Source organism: Patagioenas fasciata, chromosome 4 (assembly GCF_037038585.1).
Source record: "Patagioenas fasciata isolate bPatFas1 chromosome 4, bPatFas1.hap1, whole genome shotgun sequence".
In the NCBI taxonomy this organism is placed as follows: Eukaryota; Metazoa; Chordata; class Aves; order Columbiformes; family Columbidae; genus Patagioenas; species Patagioenas fasciata.
Window position 1 is genome coordinate 3,771,420 of NC_092523.1, and position 21,059 is coordinate 3,792,478.

A 21,059-nucleotide genomic window follows, 5' to 3' on the forward strand; every position below is an offset into this window, starting at 1 on the left:
CTTTCCAGGTCCCTTCCAACCCCTGACATTCTGGGATTCTGGGACTGAATGGCATTGGAACAGGCTGCCCAGGAGTCACCATCCCTGGAGGGGTTTAAAAGGCGTTTAGACGAGGTTCTTAGGGACATGGTTTAGTGCTAGAGTTGGGTTATGGTTGGACTCAATGATTCTGAGGGTCTCTTCCAACTGAAATGATTCTGTGATTCTACGACTCTATGATTCCATATCTCGGTCACTGGCGCTTTTATTTTGCCACATCTACCGCCACACCAAAACAATTGTGTGAAAATGATGGTGCGTGGGTACATCTGCACATCGGTCACCGCTCCGGAGCCGACACTGGAACCATTCTGCAGCTTTATCCCACGCGTTGGTTTAAAAGCATCATTGATTGACAGGAGCTGGTTGAATGGAGGGCTGGGAACAAGGCTGAAAGCAGCAATACACCAACCGGGAGCTGCTTTTGTTTTAACATCTCAAATAAAGAGAAAATAATCCGCCATCGCTCGGCTCCGGGGCTGAGAACCACCCATACAAGCAGCGGCGCTGAAAACCAAATTGCAGCGTTGCTAAAAACCAGACTTGAGGGGATTTTGATCTGTAAAGAGGCTTAAAAACAACAACAAAAATAAAGGTAAGAACGTATCAACGCAAAGCAAATCCCAGAAGCAACAGCCTCCCGTGGATGCTGCTGGAGGTCAGAGCACTAGTGAGTGTCTCCAAAGTCAGTGGGTGACATTAAGGGACATTAAGGGATGGGTGCGGGCTGGGGAGATCTTGGCTGAACCCCAAAATCCCATCTCAAGGCACGTCCTTGCCCCCCCCCGGGGTTCGCCAGCCCCAACGAGCAGTAACCTCTCGGCTGAACCCCAAAATCCCATCTCAAGGCATGTCCTTGTCCCCCCGGGTTCCCCAACCCCGATGAGCAGTAGCCCCTTCGCTGAACCCCAAAATCCTGTCTCAAGGCACGTCCTTGTCCTCCCAGGGTTCCCCAGCCCCGACGAGCAGTAACCCCCTCGGCTGAACCCCAAAATCCCATCTCAAGGCACGTCCTTGCCCCCCACGCTGGGGTTTGCCAGCCCCGACCAGCAGTAATCCCTCGGCTGAACCTCAAAATCCCGTCTCAAGGCACGTCCTTGCCCCCCCTACCCGGGGTTCCCCAGCCCCGATGAGCAGTAACCCCTCGGTTGAACCCCAAAATCCCGTCTCAAGGCACATCCTTGTCCCTCCTGGGTTCCCCAGCGCCGACGAGCAGTAACCCCTCGGCTGAACCCCAAAATCCCGTCTCAAGGAATGTCCTTGCCCCCCTGGGTCCCCCAGCCCCGACGAGCAGTAACCAGTGGCAACTGCGGCTAATCCAGCCCAGGGACAACACTGCGGGCTCATTCGTACCCAGCTCACGCACCCAGCACAGTTTGTACGCGGCCAACAGCACCGCGGTTTATTCTTTTCTTCACTTTAAGCCCAGTCTTAGAACATTTTTCGTTTTTAAAATAAGCGTATGTAAATAATTTTTCACAAAACCGCAGTTTTAATAGATGAGGTCGGGGTCGGCTTCAGCCTAAAGGACGCACAAAAGCTTTTTCACTGTGCAAAATACATTTATTTCAATGCTTTATTTCCATAGCATTAGAGAAATTACCAAGAAAGAAGCTGCTTTATTGCTGATACTCCTGATTTTTTGAAAGAACCACAAGAAAGAATAGAAAAAATGGGTTGAAAAGGATGAAATCAGCAGTTGCTTTACCCCATATTGGGGTGACAGCACCGAAAAGCCACCTAATTGCCAAAATAATGCCAGTATCGCATCACCTATTGGGTGTATTGGCAGCAATGAATGTAAAGACTGGAAGTAAAATAATAAAGTCTTAGAAACATTGATACATGGGACCAAATTTCACTGAATTGCTATTGCAGCGTTTTGGGAGCTTCTTAAAGAAATATAAACTTGCCAGATTTTTGTTTTTACTTCTAATTTAGCTGCTTCTAAGCAGCAAAAGCCAAAGATTAAATGAAGACAGAAAAGTTATCTCCTCCCTGATACTGATCTGTGAATACAACAGAGGTGGGACGGACCCACAAAAAGACAAGGAAAACCTTGAGGTGTGCGGTAGCTGCACAAATCCTGATATATTTGCCCCTTTTTCTCTCTGGACACATCCAGCTATCAGCACCAGGCAAGAAAGGGGACGCAGCAGCTTCCCAGCATCTCCGAGGTCGGGCAGAAGAGAGAACCAGGTTCTCCACAAGACCACACAGTAGGAGGACACGAGACAGTGGGCAGAAGATGAAAGAAACGTTCAAACTATTACATAAACTGTAGGGAGAAGGTTTTCCACCAAGGAGGGGTTGTGTGATGTTCATCCTTGGAGGTTTTTCAAGACCCAAGTGGATCAAAAGAGCCTCAAAGATGCTGAAGGGAGTGGAGCATCTCCCGTGTGAGGAAAGGCTGAGGGAGCTGGGGCTCCGGAGCTGGCGAAGAGGACACTGAGGGGGGACCTCATTAATGTTTACAGATATCTAAAGGGGGAGTGTCAGGAGGATGGAGCCAGGCTCTTCTCGGTGACAACCAATGGTAGGACAAGGGGTAATGGGTGCAAACTGGAACACAAAAGGTTCCACTTAAATTTGAGAAGAAACTTCTTCCCAGTGAGGATGCCAGAGCCTGGCCCAGGCTGCCCAGGGAGGTTGTGGAGTCTCCTTCTCTGCAGACATTCAAACCCGCCTGGACACCTTCCTGTGGAACCTCAGCTGGGTGTTCCTGCTCCATGGGGGGATTGCACTGGATGAGCTTTCCAGGTCCCTTCCAACCCCTCACATTCTGGGATTGTGTGATCAAGCCCTCAGGAGCCTGGTCCAGTCTCCCAGGTGACCCTGCTCGGAGCAGAAGGTTGGACTGGAGACCTCCTGAGATCTCATCTCAACACTCAAACCACCCCATGAGTTCGTCTTCACAGAATCCCAGAATGTCAGGGGCTGGAAGGGACCTGGAAAGCTCATCCAGTGCAATCCCCCCATGGAGCAGGAACACCCAGCTGAGGTTCCACAGGAAGGTGTCCAGGCGGGTTTGAATGTCTGCAGAGAAGGAGACTCCACAACCTCCCTGGGCAGCCTGGGCCAGGCTCTGACACCCTCACCGGGAACAAGTTTCTTCTCATATTTGAGTGGAACCTCCTGTGTTCCAGTTTGAACCCATTACCCCTTGTCCAATCATTGGTTGTCACTGAGAAGAGCCTGGCTCCATCCTCCTGACACTCACCCTTTATATATCTGTAAACATTAATGAGGTCACCCCTCAGTCTCCACTTCTCCAAGGTATCCCAGGTATCCCATCAGCATTTAAAGCATCTGTCACAAGGTCAACCTGTTGTGCTACAAACACCAAAAAACGCATGATGGAATTATTTTATTCTGTATACAAATGGGTATACAAGAGAACAGACATCCCAACACCTCGTTTAAGAGACATCCTAGTGCTACGATGTTGAAAGCCTTCTGGATAACAACCCAAAACCCCTACTTTTCATGTCACCCCTTTTCTGAGGTTCCCCTCTCACCACAAACAGCCCATTGCCTCCCCAGCCAGCCTGGGGAGATGTTATTCTTCTTGTAAAAAAAAGAAATCTCAGTTATTTATGCTGCTATGTGGACAACACCAGCTATTGTCAGGGAGGGTTTTACGGCTCTGAATGTCACATTGAGAGTCCGGTCATGCCAGGAGGAAAGGCTGTCGCTGCCACGGCCCGGCAGAAAATGCTTTATTCAAAGCACCCAGAGTCCAGCGCTTGGTAAAAATTAAAAGGAAGCTGGTGGGTGTGACGAGCCACATTTTGTACAATGATATGAAAAAAAAGCAGGCGAGGGCGCTTGGTTTTTTGGGGGGTGTGAGGTAGAAAAACTCCAAGGAGCATCATGTGAGCCAAGTGATGCTCGGTGATCAAAAGCTTCGTCTCGATAGAGCTCCGGAGGAATTTTATGGGCAAGTGTGGGGGGAGTGGAGCTGGAGACCTTCCCAGCAGGGCCCGGGGAGAAAACAAGGAGGGAGGTTTCGCTGAGAAACACAGCCTGGTTCGGCAGACAAAAAACCACCCCGTTTCCTGCCTGATTACAACTGTGTGAAGGGAAATAAGGCTCTGGAGGGAACGGTGCAAACAAAGCGGAGTTACCTTCGACACCACGCAGAGCTCGGGAGCGCGCAGAACACGTTAACAGGCCCTTTTTTACCGTGTGTTACGTTCCAAAGCAGAACTGGCCGGGTTGCAATCTTGCTGTGCCGCACCCCGAGTGCCGGGTTTCAGGTTACTGCGCCTCACCTACCTGCAAGGGTGATTTTGTTTCTCTATTTCTACCATCTCCGGTAACACCTGGCCTTTTACAGCCGAGCTTTTCATCTGCACATCTTCGGAACGTCCTGCGAAGAAACCAAGTGGCATTTCCTTCCCCCTCCCACCCCTGTGTGCCTGCGAGGAAATTATGACCCAGCGAAACAATAAATATCACCCAGCAAAAAGGGAGAACGCGGTTGGCAGCGGGAACACCAGCGGCCCCAGGTCACTCCGACCTACACGATCCGTCTTCCCAGTCTCCGACTCAGGAAACAGCTTTTCATCGCCGGGTATCAAAGCTCCTCCCAGTTTTGGCATCTCCACCTCTTCTGCCTGCAGAACTAGTTCAAGCGCCGAAGGTTTGTTTGTCTTAATTTATTTAAGCAATTTATGGATATTTGCGCCGTATCCAGCGACGGTGCTCGCAGCTTTTCCAGCTGCCGCTGCGCATCTCTGTTCACCATCGGCAAACATCCGAGCACTAATCCTGGATTTATCGCTTCGGCTCCCTGATAACTCCCCCGCGGCTGCTCAGAAATCCAGTTTATCGCCCTTTGCGAGGGAACCTCCGGGTATTTTGCGAGCTCTATTGTTTTATCTGCCCTGCTATCTCGATCTGCTGTGAAAATATTTGGTGAAACCTATTAGAAGCCTTCCGGATACAGGCACATAGACTCCACCACTACTTCTGCCCACACAATTTTCTCTAATATCCCCAAAAAAAGGCAACGTTTTTCTTCAATACAACCCTTCTGCTGCTTCTCAGCACTCCTCTTCCCGTTATCTTTGAATTTTCCCAACGACGCCACCACGCCACTGTATAAATCTCTCAATTTATGCAAAACCCGATTCCTTTTCCACTCATTTGATGAGCAAAGGGTTTCTCTTTTCCTTCAGCTGATCAGTCCTTCGCTAAACACTGCACAAAAGCCTTCAGGCTTCAGAGGGCGAGAACATCTAAGGGCATCGGGAGTACAGACAGCTCAATCAAGAATAAACTTGATTTTAAACAGCATCAGCACAGAGACGGACCTGTCTGCGGTCACCAGCAAGGCCGGGGGAACAGTGCCATGATCCGCTGTGCACATCAGATGTCACCATCTCCATCTCCAGGGATTGGAGAAACTTCTTCTCTAATTTCAACCATGTGCTGCTCAGAGCAGAGCTGGACAGGTGCTCCCATGAGGAAGAAGATGCAGTGAGGACACACAGGGAGGGCTGGGAAGCCCCATGAGAAGTGTGACCACGGGGATTCTGCCCCTCTGCCCCGTTCTGCTGAGAATCCCCTGTGGTGCTGGTCCAGCTCTGGGTCCTCAGCACAGGACACACATGGAGCTGCTGGAGAGGGGCCAGAGGAGACACAGGAATGACCCGAGGCTGGAACAGCTCTGCTGGGAGGACAGGCTGAGAGAGTTGGGGTGTTCAGCTGGAGAAGAGAAGCTCCAGGGAGACCTTAGTGCGGCCTTTCTGGACTTAAAAGGGTTGATAAGAAAGATGGGGACAGACTTTTCAGCAGGGCCTGGTGTGATAGGACAAGAGGTGATGGTTTTAAACTAAAGGAGGGAGATGCAGGCTGGACATGAGGAAGAAATTGTTGTCCCTGAGGGTGGTGAGAGCCTGGCCCAGGTTGGCCAGAGAGGTGGTGGATGAACCATCCCTGGAGACATCCCAGGCCAGGCTGGACGGGGCTCTGAACAACCTGAGCTGGTGAAGATGTCCCTGCTCATGGCAGGGGTGGCACTGGGGGAGCTTTGACGGTCCCTTCAACCCAAACTGTTCTACAATTCTATGATCCCAGCCTGGACTTTCTGATCCCGTGGACCCTGCTTACAACTTGTCCTCTCCTACAGGAAAAGCGGCCGAACAAGCCCCAGGTCCCCGTGCCACTGCAAAGCAAAGAGCTCCCGTCTTCCTCCCTGGCACTCAGGTTGGAGAAATAAAAAGGATTTAAAGCAGATGACGAAGTTTTTAAAAGATGATCCATTCCTCATGAAGTCTTAAAGGTTTTGTATTTCCAAGCCATGCCGCGTTCACCCTTCCCCAAACAAGTCCAGCTGACGGGAACACAGAAAGCGCACGGCAGCTCTTTGGGAGCACAGTGCAATCATTTTCCTAATCAAAATATTGTGATTGAGCTGATATAATACTGATGAAGAGATAAGTTCATTTTCTCCCACTCAAGCCTTCCCCATTGCCACTGTGGTTCATGTCAGCACATGTTATTTTCACGCAGGTATTATAGGAAAACAACCACGGGGCTATGTATTTAAATGCGATAAAATATTCATGAAAACATTAACGAGGCTGTGGTCATTAGCTAAGATCTTCAGGACAGAATTCTACAAGAACAAAGCTTCTTGGGTAAAAAAACTCACAACTCTGAGACTTTTTGGACACGGAATAACCTTTTATCGAAGCTTATGGAAACCACCCAGGTAACACGGAGCTTTTTGCTTCTCTAAGAGGTTGACAGATGAGAAACCAACACAAGAAACCACTTGCTAAATATCTCGAAACTTAATTCTTTTATTTCCTTGGCCTTACGGCCCCGCTGCCCATCGCGCATCCTCACAAAAAGATTTCCTTGTAATAAACGCCGAGGCGAAGAGAAAGAATGACTTAAAAATCCAAATAAAGCTCCTTTTTTTTTTTCCTACCATGTAATTGAGAATAACAAACATATCTGTGGTTTACAGAGGACGCAATAAATTCAAGCTACAGTCACAAATCAGACCAAAAAAAGACACTTAAGTCATTCAATCCAGCAGCGCAGGACGGCTGCGGCCCCATGGGATGCTTCTCAGTTTTGTGAAAGACTTGGAGTCCTGAACTAAGGAAATAAAACACGATGAGCACTCGCAGAAGGTTCTTTTTCATATAAAATTAAGCCAGCCTTGTGCTTCCTTTGGGCTCGTTGCAGCAAAAGAGAGCAGTGTAGGGGAAAGGGACCTGGGGGTCCTGGGGACAGCAGGGTGACCATGAGCCAGCACTGGGCCCTTGTGGCCAGGAAGGCCAATGGTACCTGGGGTGGGTTAGAAGGGGGTGGTCAGTAGGTCAGAGAGGTTCTCCTGCCCCTCTGCTCTGCCCTGGGGAGACCACACCTGGAATATTGTGTCCAGTTGTGGCCCCTCAGCTCCAGAAGGACAGGGAACTGCTGGAGAGAGTCCAGCGCAGCCACCAAGATGCTGAAGGGAGTGGAGCATCTCCCGTGGGAGGAAAGGCTGAGGGAGCTGGGGTTCTGGAGCTGGAGAAGAGGACACTGAGGGGGGACTCATTCATGGGGATCAATATGGAAAGGGTGAGTGTCAGGAGGATGGAGCCAGGCTCTTCTCGGTGACAACCAATGACAGGACAAGGGGTAATGGGTACAAACTGAAACACAAGAGGTTTCACTTAAATTTGAGAAGAAACTTGTTCGAGGTGAGGGTGTCAGAGCCTGGCCCAGGCTGCCCAGGGAGGTTGTGGAGTCTCCTTCTCTGCAGACATTCAAACCCGCCTGGACACCTTCTTGTGGAAACTCAGCTGGGTGTTCCTGCTCCATGGGGGGATTGCACTGGATGAGCTTTCCAGGTCCCTTCCAATCCCTGACATTCTGGGATTCTGTGAAAATCAAATGGGCTTTAGCAAAGAAGATTTTTATTTGTGAACTGTGATAATAAACCATAATAAAAAAGAAGTTTGCTCCTTGGCAAAATGGTTGCGTGTGTTTCTTCTGTAACCACCTGAGGATGGTGTCGACATTGCAGTTTCTAGAAAAAGAAACCGGCACTTAATATCTTTTTCATTTAAAACTGGTGCATTTCAACCTGTTAGGAAGCTGAGGAGCCCAGGATTTTAATGTGCCCTCCGATATATGTTACAGGTCCCATGGGATCCAGCACAGAGCAGGACCCGACCCTGGAGATGCAGGAATTCTCCTCACCTCTCACTAGACACTGCAGACTTTATTTTTTTAAAGCAAATCTCCTCTATTTTTTGCATCTTTCACTCAGCTGTAACCCTCAAGCGATACTCAGAATGTACGGGGAGCCTATTCCACAGCTCTGGTGAGCAAAAGTAATTTAGGAGCTGTCTCTAAACAAAACAAGTTGACGGGTTTTGGGGGTCATAGTGGGATTTTTTTATTACTTTTTAACGTATTTTGAGGTCTGTACTTTGTATAAAACCTGTAGGTAGATGCATCGCAATTCGTGGAAGTTAGCGGGGAAGAAAAAAAGCCCTATAACCGCACACCTGCATTTCCAGAATCCATTTGAGAAATGAGAAATTCGGGGTGAACTGAAGTCATTATGTCAGAGGCGAGCTTCTCTGAACAAATACGTGGTAAACGGTTCCTGTGCCTCAGCAGAAGCTCGACTGGGTGGATGGCGATACAAACAGATGCTCTTGGAGAGCAGGGTTTGGTTTTTCCATCCATGAAGATCTTCACACAGAATCACACACAGAATGGACTGAGTTGGAAAAGACCACAGAGATCATCAAGTCCAACCCTTGGTCCAACTCCAGTCCACTGACCAGATCACGGCACTAAGTGCCATGGCCAATCTCAGTTTAAAAACTCCCAGGGCCGGTGAGTCCAGCACCTCCCTGGGCAGCCATTCCAATGCTGACCACTCTCTCTGCACAGAATTGCTTTCTCATCTCCAGCCTCAATTTCCCCTGGCAGAGTTGAAGCCCATGCCCCCTTGTCCTATTGCTGACTGCCTGGGAGAAGAGCCCAATCCCCCCTGGCTAGAACTGCCCTTCAGGTCGTTCTAGAGAGTGCTGAGCTCACCTCTAAGCCTCCTCTGCTCCAGACTGAACAAGCCCAGCTCCCTCAGCCTCTCCCCATAGGGTTTGTGTTCCAGTCCCTTCCCCAGTCTTGTTGCTCTTCTCTGGACCCGCTCCAGCACTTCAATCTCTTTCCTGACCTGAGGGGCCCAGAACTGAACACAACACTCCAGGTGTGGCCTCCCCAGTGCAGAGCACAGGGGAAGGATCACTGCCCTTGTCCTGCTGACCACACTGGTTTGGATACAGGACAGGACACCATTGGCCTTCTTGGTCACCTGGGCACACTGTTGGCTCATGTTGAGTTTCCTGTCCATTAGCACCCCCAGGTCCCTTTCTCCCTGACTGCTCTCCAGCCACTCTGTGCCAGCCTGGAGCGCTGCAGGGGGTTCTTGTGGCCAAAGTGCAGGACCTGCCACTTGGCCTTGTTGAACTTCATCCCATTGGAATCAGTCCATTTTTCCAGTCTATCCAGATCCCTTTGCAGAGCCCTCCTGCCTTCCAGCAGGACTTTGCAACGTGGTACAAGCAGGAGAAGACACCAAAGCTCAATCAACTGAGCTTTTCATAGGGCAAATCCAAGGCCTGGGCGATCTTGGCTGATTTAGGCTGAGCAGAAGCCATCTCCCTACGCCACAGATGTGACAGCAGCACAATAGCATGAATAATTTTTGTTACTCATTCTGTACCGAAACGACAGCATTCAGAGCCTAAATTAGGAACGTGAAAACGATTAACATCCCCATTAACCCCAGCCCCACCCTAATTGCGCTACATAAAAGCACGCGTAACAATTACAGAGATAACATTGTGTGTCAGAAATATCACACACAGGAATACAGCAGTCGCAGAGTTTGTTTCCTGACCCGGGAAAGCTGCTATAATTGTATTGTGCTCGCAGAGGATTTAGATTTGGAAGTTGGTTTCCCTTGATTGCTGTAATTTCCCTTTAAAAATTCTTGGGGTTCCCAGTTGACACCAGTTCTGCACCGTGCGGTTCAGCAGGAATTTCACGTTTGCGGTGGAAACAAATGGAGATCATCCCGGGGATATTGCAATTTAGATGTGGAGATGTCAAGTAATTAGAGTCGAATTTGCGCGTTTGGGGTTTTTGATGCGAATTTCGGGGCATCTAAACTAAAACCATCTTTGCTCTTGGAGGTTTTCCATCCAAGTCAAGAGGATAGATATTCAGGAGATCGTTTTGGTTTTAAGTAATTCGGCTATTACATCACACATAATTCGGAGGTTTGCAATCCAAACCCAGTCAGTCTCCAGGGGCTGGGGTGAAATTACTCAAATTCACAGAAACCACCACACCCGCTTAGATGGGCGGCGTTTTCCCCTCCTGGTTCAATCCATCCTCACAGAATCCCAGAATGCCAGCGGTTGGAAGGGACCTGGAAAGCTCATGCAGTGCAATCCCCCCATGGAGCAGGAACACCCAGCTGAGGTTCCACAGGAAGGTGTCCAGGCGGGTTTGAATGTCTGCAGAGAAGGAGACTCCACAACCTCCTTGGGCAGCCTGGGCCAGTGTTCTGATACCCTTACTGATAAGAAGTTTCTTCTCAAATTTAAGTGGAACCTTTTGTGTTCCAGTTTGCACCCATTACCCCTTGTCCTACCATTGGTTGTCACCGAGAAGAGCCTGGCTCCATCCTCCTGACACTCACCCTTTAGATATCTGTAAACATGAATGAGGTCACCCCTCAGTCTCCTCTTCTCCAAGCTGAAGAGACCCAGCCCATTCTAGGCAGAGAATTTAAACTTGCCGGGTTACAAATTTGAGGAGTAAGTGATACGTCCCTTCCAATGAGCCCCTGATGATGTGGTACCTCAGAAACCCGCCGGTTTTTGAAGCCCTTTCGTTACAAAACAGCCTTTCATCTCAATCTCTATTCCATGTCTCCAGGTAACACCAAAACCAGCTTTAGCTCTAAATGCTTTTTGACTGAGCATAGAGAAGGTTAAAAGTGACACTGTCACTCATATTGATATTTTCCAGTTAAAATTCATACAATCGTGGCACGGTTTGGGTTGAAGGGACCTTCCCAGCTCCCCCAGTGCCACCCCTGCCATGAGCAGGGACATCTTCACCAGCTCAGGTTGCTCAGAGCCCCGTCCAGCCTGGCCTGGGATGTCTCCAGGGATGGTTCATCCACCACCTCTCTGCCCAACCTGGGCCAGGCTCTCACCACCCTCAGGGCCAATAATTTCTTCCTCATGTCCAGCCTGAGTTCAGAGATGACAGTGACCCAAACAGACAGCGAGAAGGGGTTCTCCAAAATGAAAATACCAAGGTTTTGGATGTCCCCAACCGATACCGTAAGCTGTTAGCATCTCACTTTTATCCTCATGGTATCCTGCCGGCTTACATCTCTTCTTAGGTTTCATCTTCCAGTTCTCCCCAGAACAATCATTTCTATATCAATCCCTTCCCCTTCCTTACTGAAGGTCTTCTATAAATTATACGGAGGATTTCATTTTCTGAGCCGTTTCCCTGGTAATCAGCGAGTTGGGCTTTCTTCTCCTGCTGCTCCCAGTTGTCCTTCAGCTGGTTGTTTCCCAAGGACCCTGCAAAGCTCAGTTTCAAGGATGAAGCTGAACACGACTCAACACTTAACGATAAACACCTCCCTCATTAGTATGCTGAGCTGCACTAGTTCTGCTGCTTACGGCACTTTAAAGCGGGGCTGAATCTCCAGTTTCACAGTTTCCGACGTGACGCGTTAGATAAGTCGCGGTCTCCGGGCACTGACGGCGTTCAGATGCGCGAGGTGCTGCCGGTAAATCTGCTAATGCCTGTGAAAGAGGCGGCGTGAGAGATGAAGTCACCCGTACGTGAAACAGAGGTTAATGCGGCAGAGGGGTGAAGCGACTGTCACGCACGAGGCTTTGGTAACACCATGACGTCAACTGGGGAGTTGGCATCACCCTACAAATCAAATCCGGATTAGCTAAGAAGCAAATTTACGCGGCGAGACTTTTCATCAAGCCTGGAAGTCTTATCAGCTCTCCAGTCAACCTCCTTGCTGCTCAGTTTTCACGGCATTTGCAAGATTTGGAGACTCTGAAGTTTCCCAAATGCGGTTGAAATTGCTCAGTTGGTGCAAAAGGTTTCTTGGGGTGGAGGGGCTGATAAATGCAGAGTGGGACCTATCACTGCCCTCCTGTCTTTAGAACATTAAACTTAAGAACACGCTTTACTCACCGTTAAATGAAAACTATGAATGACATTGTCAACGCTACCGCTGTACCAATACCTACCAAACATTAGCATTTTAGCCAATTTTTGCACCAAGAACTCTATTGAAAACAACATTCCCCAATGAACATGAGTGATACACCAGTGTACCCAGATCAGAGTACGACCACCCAAGGTTTGGGGATAGTTCCTTATAGGCAAAGTTCAAGCAAAAAGGTGTTGGGGACAGCAAATGGTTCCTAGAGACTCAAACGAGGACTTGCAGCAGGATTTTTTAAGGCATATGTAGCATTATGGCTTTGGAGGCTTCAGAGGCATCGCGCAGATTAATTAAACAGAATAATGATCTCACAGTGAAGTGCTGAGCCAGAATTAAAAAGATTAGTGGTCGGGTCCTGGCTTTAGAAGTTCTCACCCTTGGGGGAGTCATAACAACTCTTGTATCTCATCTCCCCTTCCCACAAAACCTCCTTCGAATTACTGACCTGGGTGAAGATGCCAGAGGGAAAGACCATTCCAAAGATGACTTATTATTATTATTATTATCATTATTATTATTATTATTATTTCCTTTATTTCCTTACTCTTGTTTTATGCACGATTCTTTGAAGAAAGATCTTACATCTTAAGTGAATAAAAATAAGGATGTGTTATTTTGTTAACCGTACCACGTCCTTCTGCTGGTGGAGAACAATTCTGGACAAACACGCGAACGTACCAAACAAAACGAAGCGCCATGTCCCATAATTAAGTGCTTGATGGTGCTTTGCTACGATGTGCTTGTGGACCCAAAGGTTACACCAGGCAAAATTCTGAAGTCAGTGGAGCACTTCTTGGCCTAAATTCACAGGATGGGGAAAACGGGATGGCAAGAAATACCGTTCCACACAGTTTTGTGTATTTTGTGAGCTCCCATTGCTTGATCCCTAAAGACTTTGGTTCTTCTACAGCTAAAGCAAAGCTCTTCCTTTTGTTTCTCAGGCTTTTAACCCTCACAATGGATTTGTAATTCAGCTGCTCCACACCAGCTCACCTATAAACACACAAATGTCCAGTATCTGGTATTTCTAAGAGTTCAGTCATATCCCAATTCCTTTGTAAATCAGAGATATCCAAGACTTCTTGGAATGTGGCTTTTTTTGAAGGCTCTTTGGAGAAGCTCATGAAGTTCAAAGCCAGGATAGCGACCTCACCATTGCCCGAAACACAAAACTCAGGCCAGAGTTTGGTGAGGATGCAAAGAAAGCGAAACTATGTGGGTGGAAAAAGAACAAACAAGTTCAGTCACATGTCAAAATGCTTTTTTTGTTGTTGTTTTTTAATCCACAGCCAAAACTTCTGTTGAATCCAAACTTGTGCTGTGCAGTTTGAAGAACAAGGGTCGGCTCCCTCCACCGTGAAAGGAGCCAAGTGACATAAAGAAGAATTTGCAATGAGAAGATAATTGGGTTTGGGTGGTGACATCTGTGCCATCCACAGCCCAAAAGCCACCACGGTCTGACACCAGCAAACAGTCCCAACCAAGCCCCCAGTGACCACAGCAACCAAACCTCCCTCTCCATGCTCAGCCCCAAATTGCAGCGGGAGGGCTCACAAACCCCACAAGATTCCAACCCATCTCCAATTGCCCTGGAAGTATAATTAACTTCAATTGTCTCTTGATTTTATCTCGGTTTTCTCAGGTTTGGGCTACTTGGGAGAGCGCTCCGTGTACCTGCATGTTGGTACGCACACCCCTGCGTGCATGGGCTTGTCTGGAGTTTCCAGCTTCCCAGCCTATCTGCTTTTCTCAGGGCCTCCTTGGAGAAAAAACACAGGGAGGAAGCCTGAGTTTTGGGAAATTCTCCTTATCCTTATCACCAATAAAAGGATTTCTGCTCCGACCGTACCTTGCTGATACAGATGAGCTTAAAGCAAGGGAGCATTCAAGTTCAGCTTGGCTCTGTTAGGGAAACTATACAGAAAAGACTGAGGAAAATCTGACCCGGGTTAAAGAATAATGGCCATTCCAGGCTCCAGTCACAGCTCCGACATTTTCCATTTATTCTTCATTTTCAATTTATTGGGGCTGTTCAGCTTTCAGAACAGGAGGGTGAGTGGAGACCTTATCACTGTCTACAACTGCCTGAAAGGAGGTTGGAGTGTGGAGGGGGTTGGACTCTTCTCCCAAGTGATAGGATGAGAGGAAACGGCCTCATGTTGCACCACGGGAGGTTTAGATTGGATATTAGGAAAGGAATTATTTCCTGGAAAGGGCTGTGGGGCATTGGAACAGGCTGCCCAGGCAGTGCTGGAGTCACCATCCCTGGAGGGGTTTAAAAGGCATTTAAACGAGGTTCTCATGGACATGGGTTAGTGCTGGAGTTGGGTTATGGTTGGACTCGATGATCCTGAGGGTCTCTTCCAACTGAAATGATTTTGTGATTCTATGATTCTGGAATTCCTCCCCACCTCTTGGAGCAGCAGAAACCAAACCCCAACATTTCTGCCATGTGTGTGATCATACACCCCAAAATGTGAGCACTTATCTTGCCTCCAGGAACTGCGGCGAGAGAGTTCTCCCTCCTCCCTCTGTGTCTCGTCCTGCGCTGTGAGCCCCTAAATCCCTACATGATGGAGAACTGAGAGTATTTTGGGTGAATTTTACAGCAAATAATAAAGATCGGTGTTACTTCCACTGCAGCAGTGCATATGGATTCCTACTGAAGTCAATCAAGGGTCTTAATGAGTCACAAATGACCTCCACTACCCTTTCCTCTTACAGACCAAGAGGTAACGTGAGCAGCAAGACCAGACGTCAGGGAAGACGAACATGGAAGAAGAAAGTCAGCTTTAAAAAGAATTAATGACCCTGCAGGGTTGTTTCAGCATTAGTTTGATTCAGAAAAATAGGCTGGGTGTAGCCAAAGGGTTGGAGAATTCCATCCAATAACACACAGTTGTTACACTCCCCAAAAAGTTTCCTATTCAGCGGAAACTTCAGCTTCCTACAAAGTCAGATGGAAGTTTCTGAGCCAGCCCAGGCAGGGCTTCACCTTTACACCCCCACAAGAAAGGCCAAGCAAAGGCATCCTAACATCCAGCCCTGCCAAAACCTCCGTGGTTTGATCATCTCGAGTTCAGACCGAGACCTCCCGTCCTGCTGCTCGCACTGTATGCTGAAGAGTTTCCAAGAAACGTCTCCTGGCAGGAATCCCGACGGCGCAGCTTCCGACCCGCTGCACACAGCGGCGGATCTCGGCAGATCTGAAAAAGCTGAATTTCCTACGAAGCCGCCCTCACGGCACATCCTTCACTGCTAGCATAGCGCTGAAACAGTAGGGTGTTCTTAATGCCTGGCCTAAGGCAGGTCTGGTGGCCTAAGGCTTGGGGAGAAAGAGCTCATCCTTGTTCTCATTGCAAGCTTTGCACCTCAACGAGGACACTTCCCCACTACACCTCCTGTAAACCGGTTGGGATTGTGAAAATAATGACAGTGGAAAAACCTGGGCTGACCCAACCGTGGGTCGGTGATACTGTCCTGTCCGGTACGGGAAGCTGGGCCAGACACCAAAGCCCTGGAAGATCAGGCAGGAATGAGCCAGTGCAACCATCCCTGGGGAGGACAGGCTGGATTTCCACTCCTGCTCTTTGGGAGAGGCGGTGAGTGGTGTTAGTGGAGCTTTTGTGGGACCCCTCTGCTGGGAGGACAGGCTGAGAGAGTTGGGCTGTTCAGCTGGAGAAGAGAAGCTACGGGGAGACCTCAGTGCGACCTTTCCGGACTTAAACAGGACCCATAGAAAGATAGGGACAGACTTTTCAGCAGGGCCTGTTGTGATAGGACAAGAGGTGATGGTTTTAAACTAAAAGAGGGAGATTCAGGTTGGACATGAGGAAGGAATTGTTGGCCATGAGGGTGGTGAGAGCCTGGCCCAGGTTGTCCAGAGAGGTGGTGGATGAACCATCCCTGGAGACATCCCAGGCCAGGCTGGACGGGGCTCTGAGCAACCTGAGCTGGTGAAGATGTCCCTGCTCAAGGCAGGGGTGGCACTGGGGGAGCTTTGACGGTCCCTTCCATCCCAAACCATTCTATGCTTTTTCTACCTCTCACCCTCTTTCCCCTGTGTTGTGTTTCCAGTTCAGCCAGTTTGATTTCTGACCATTGCAACTTCTTCTCACAGGAGCCACCAGACCTGGGAGCGCTACGATGTCTGCGATCCCAAGGGTTCCAGTTACACAAACAGAACCTTTTCAGCAGTAATTGGGGTTTTACATCTAACCTTTGATGTCTTCTTACCTGTGTTCTGCAGACACCAGCTCCCTGGTCTGCTGGCATCGTACCCCCTACTAAGGCTGAGCTGGAACAAACGTGTGACATTGCTGAAACAGCTGACAAAAAGGGGACGGCAACTTGTGACAAGTGAATGTGACCAGAGAAAACAAAGCCCAGCAATCTGGTGATCCAGCTGAGTGGGTGGCTTTGTACAGACTTCACGCGTTCATTTTCTCCCACATAATCCAAATCTGAATGCTTTTGAGCTCTAAAATGAATCAATCGGTGATGGAGAATGAAACACTTTAACAAGAAACCCATAAAAGCATCAAAGGGTGCTCAAGCTTGCATTGGCTATTTCATAACCACAGTTTTAGAGAGAAAAACACACTCAGCCCAGAACGCCTTTCCTGTTGCCCACAAAAGCCACCTGATCTGGGTGAAGATGTCCCTGTTCATTGCAGGGGTTGGACTGGATGAGCTTTGAAGGTCCTTTCAACCCAAACTATTCTATGACAAAACAAGTCCCATGACCTCAGCTGTGGACCTGGCTGTCTCATTCCAAAGGGATTTTGCTGCAGAAGGAAAGCATCGTTGGGCTGTTTTGCTCCAGCTGTCAGCATCACATCCACATCTGGCTACATCATGCAAAACCAACCACTCGGACAGAAGTAATTTAGTCGAGATCGTTTACACTGCGCAGCGGCCGCTCCTGTTCACGTGAGTTCACACGTCCCATGGATCCCAGCGGATTTAGGATCCCAAGTGGCCGCTGAATTGACAGTTCCCAACCCAAATTGCCAAGAAGCCTTGATAGGCGCATCCAGACTACAGGTGTTTTTTGAATGCTACTCAGCGTGCAGTAGCATTTTTGTCCTACATACACACTGGATTACGATAGGACTTGGGTTATTTTGGTAGATATTTGAATATATTCAATTTCTGAAATGGCTTTTCTTATACCAGCAAAACCTGAATATTAAACAGAGTTTATGTTATTCATGTTTACAGTGTGTATCATAGGGAAATTTCTTCTGTATCTCCGACTATTGCTTGATTGAACTTAAACCTTTCCTGAGATCAGCATGGACCAAGGACAAAGTCCTTCTAGGACAGTTGGCCTCTTCTCAGTGAATTAGTGGGGTTCATTCAGCTCTTGTCCTCAAAAAGAGGTCAAATCCAAAAGCGAGCCAAGCAGACTAAATAACTCATCCAGCAAAACCCAACGTGAAACTGAGTTAAGCCCATGCACAGACCTGAAACTCACTGCTAAGTATCTCACCAATTCAAAGGGAAGCATTTAGCCACCCGTAAAAGTTACGAGCGGCTTCGGTTTGGCACGGAGGTGTCGCACCGGGTTTGCAAAGAGTTCAAAGAGTTTTTGCAGGAAACCATAAACTGGTGCAGCCTGAAGCGTCTGCAGTGTCAGCAGGACCCTGCGTGCGAGCTCGGGGGAAAGAGCAAACCACACACACAAATTTCATCTCCAGGCAGAGGGAACCTGTGCAAGCCACAGCCACAAGAAGTGCTTTAAAAGAAGAGCTCGTTTGTGAAAGTCACCAGGTTTCACGCACACGTCTCAGTTTGCTGTTCTAGCAATACCACCCTAGCACCAAACGCATTTTGGTTGGAATGACTCCTTTGAAATACAGAACAAGACATCTTACAATCTTTTCCTCAAGTCAGACCAGGGGAAGAACTTTGACCAGAACAACATCCCACAAACTCCCTGCTGGATGTTGGTTTTTAATTCATTGACATCCTCAGTAACGTTCTTTCTTACTCCATAACCTTCATTCTCACTCCGCGACCTTCCTTTCCTCAAAAAGACTCTGTTTTTTCTTTCCTCCTTCTTAATAAATCACTCACACCAGAGTTACAAGCCCATCTGTGCCAAGGTAACAGCAGAGATCAGTGTATTTCAGTCTAACACTGGTTTGTACAACTAATTAAAAAACTGCCTTAGTAAAACCCCTCTTCAAAATAGTGCAAATATTGATACCCAAACTCTACACGTCTCGCAACACAAGTTTCAAAAATAAAAGATTCTTTCAAGTGAATAAAAAGACAACAGTAGATTCCTGAAAGTTTGCACCAAAACAAAGGCAAACCTCCAGCCCAGGATGACCATGTTCATTAAGATCTAATTTATGTTTCTACTATACCTTAAAAGGGCCGCTCATGCAACTCTTCACCTCCCCAACGTGATGGTCGAAGCTTCTTCCGATTAATACCAAACCAGGACGATGATGGGCAGCACACAATCAATCCTTATTAAGGCTGACGATTATTCTCTATGCGCCCTGTAAGAGATAAAAACCACCCAGTTAACGGCTTGTGCCATTATTCACAGATCACCCCTATGAAGTAAAACATTTTATTGCTCCAGCTGCTTGAATTTTGTTGTGGATGAATTGGACTGACCCATATAACTGAGATTATCCCAGCCGGTAATGTATATGAAATGAGTTTATCAAGGTATTCCAGGCAGAGCTGGAGGTACCGCAGCCTGCAGAAGGCATGGAGGTGGTTGAGAAGAGATAAGATCATAGCATAAGAGTAATCCAAAGCTACACAGTCTGCTAATACAAAATAAACAAGAAAAATAGTCTTAAACTGCTGCGTTTTGCAGAGAGGACAACAAAGAACATCTATAACTTGGCCTAAAGCTGGAGAGTTCTCTGGCTGTGCCAGGTTTTACATCCTGAGCCAGTGAAAGGTGCTTCTAAAGCTCTGTACCCCTCCCAAAAACGGCTCCGAGCTGGAATTAGGGTCGGATCAGTCGGAGCATTGGCGGGAGCGCAGAGCGGCTCTTCCGGAGCTGTGGGTACGTTGGTAAAGAGGAGAGGAAAACAATAACTATTTCATCAGGCTAGGGGAGAGATGAGTGAATTACTGCCTTGGCAACCAGCTCAATGGGACCCGGTTATTTTCTCAATTATTCAATTAAATATATTCAGTTTCTCGGTTACTTTCTGTAGGACTCCTTCCAGTTTTCGGATTCCATTTTCAACCAACGCTCGCTGCGCTCCCCACATGCTGCACAGCACATAAACGGGCAAGATGCATTTTCATAAAGCAAGTCTGGAATAGCTAAAACCACCTATGCTGTTAGAACAGCGCAGCCAAAATTAACAATCCCTTCAATTGTAGCAAGTGAAAAGCCAATTTCTTTATTATAATGCTTTATCAGAGCACTCAAGCCCTCACACATGCGGAGTAAACTGTGCACAGCACCCAAACCACCCAGGTAGCAGAATAGATCCTATTTATTTTACATTGTAGAAATGAGATATATTCTGCAGACACGGGGAAGGAGCAGCAGAGCATCTTCTCCCCCGTGGTGCAGCAACGCTCCTTGGTCGCCCACTCCATCGCTTTGCATTCCCCAAGAAATAAGCCGGGCTTGCTCGCGGCAACCCAGCTTTGTAGCCAAACAGGCTCCTTCTAATTATCCCACAGCCTGACGAGGTCGAAACGGTGGAACAGGAACACGGCAGAGGCTCAAGTGTGAAAACAAGCCCGTCTCCTTTTTCTGTTCACACCGCGGGTCCCGGGGACGCGCTCCCTCCTGAGTCATTCCCAGCAAGCCCAGCAGCAAACACCGATATTCCCCATGAAAGGATGCCAAGAGTAACTTCGGGGCTGCAAGGAGCGACGGTGTGATGAGAAGGATCGGTCGTGTCTAGAGAGTCTTATTAGAAGCCATTTATATGCAAGTAAAACAAATATCCCCCGCTTTTTGAGGAAAATGCCAAATTCCAGCCTGATTTACACGCTTTGCAATCTCATTGACTTCAGAGGGACTGCCTGCGGTGTGGATGGCCGGGTTGCGGCCTCCCAGCGATGCAGTAATCCCGTCGTATTCCGCCTTTCAAAACCCCCATCGCAAACCAGGTGCTGCAGCCAAGACCCCGCTGAAAAGCCTGAGCCTTGTGGTGATGCCGTTCATCTCCCATTAAAGTTTGGGGAGGGGGTGTAAAGGAAATAAGAAGGAAAAAACAGAGTCTCGGCGAGCCTGGCGTGCGTGCGGGGGTATTGGGGGGGAACAGGCAAGAAACCTCTTTCAAATCTAATTAAAGCCAGACCCAAAAGCCATTCTGACCTGAGGGCAGGAAGGATTTTTGTTCGGAAGGGTAGGGATAGATTAACTCCCAAGTCATGCCCTAATCTTTTTGTTTTTTCATTGTTGTTTGAATTCTCCCACTTCCCAAGATTTCAGCATTTCCTCCCGATAAAGACGAGCAAGGCTGGGCCAGCTACTCTGCCCCCTCCCTCCAAAACAGCTGGGCAGATGTTCCCCCGAATCAATCTCTTAAAAACTCCACAACCTGCTTCTCCAGCTCCACAAATCAGTGCAAAAATCAACAGCTAAATCCCTCCCCTCTAATCAGAGCTCTTATTTACAGTGTTACCAAGAGAGGCTAATAAATGTTTAATGGCCCAGTAAACACCAAGGGCTTTATCTCCAGCCCATTTCAAAGCCTGATCAAATATAATAATCCTT

General features: G+C 48.2%; 1 protein-coding gene across 4 annotated transcripts in view; it reads right to left on the minus strand.

Annotated features, from left to right (window-relative positions):
• PTPRA (protein tyrosine phosphatase receptor type A) overlaps positions 1-21,059 on the minus strand; it is a 127,988-nt gene that overhangs the window by 83,169 nt on the left and 23,760 nt on the right. For all 4 annotated transcript variants that reach the window (XM_071808448.1, XM_065836767.2, XM_071808447.1 and 1 more), the window contains exon 2: positions 18,718-18,855. In XM_071808448.1, coding sequence (XP_071664549.1) covers positions 18,718-18,735 — 18 coding nt within the window. In that variant the 5' untranslated portion in view covers positions 18,736-18,855. The remainder of the gene's footprint in view (positions 1-18,717; positions 18,856-21,059) is intronic.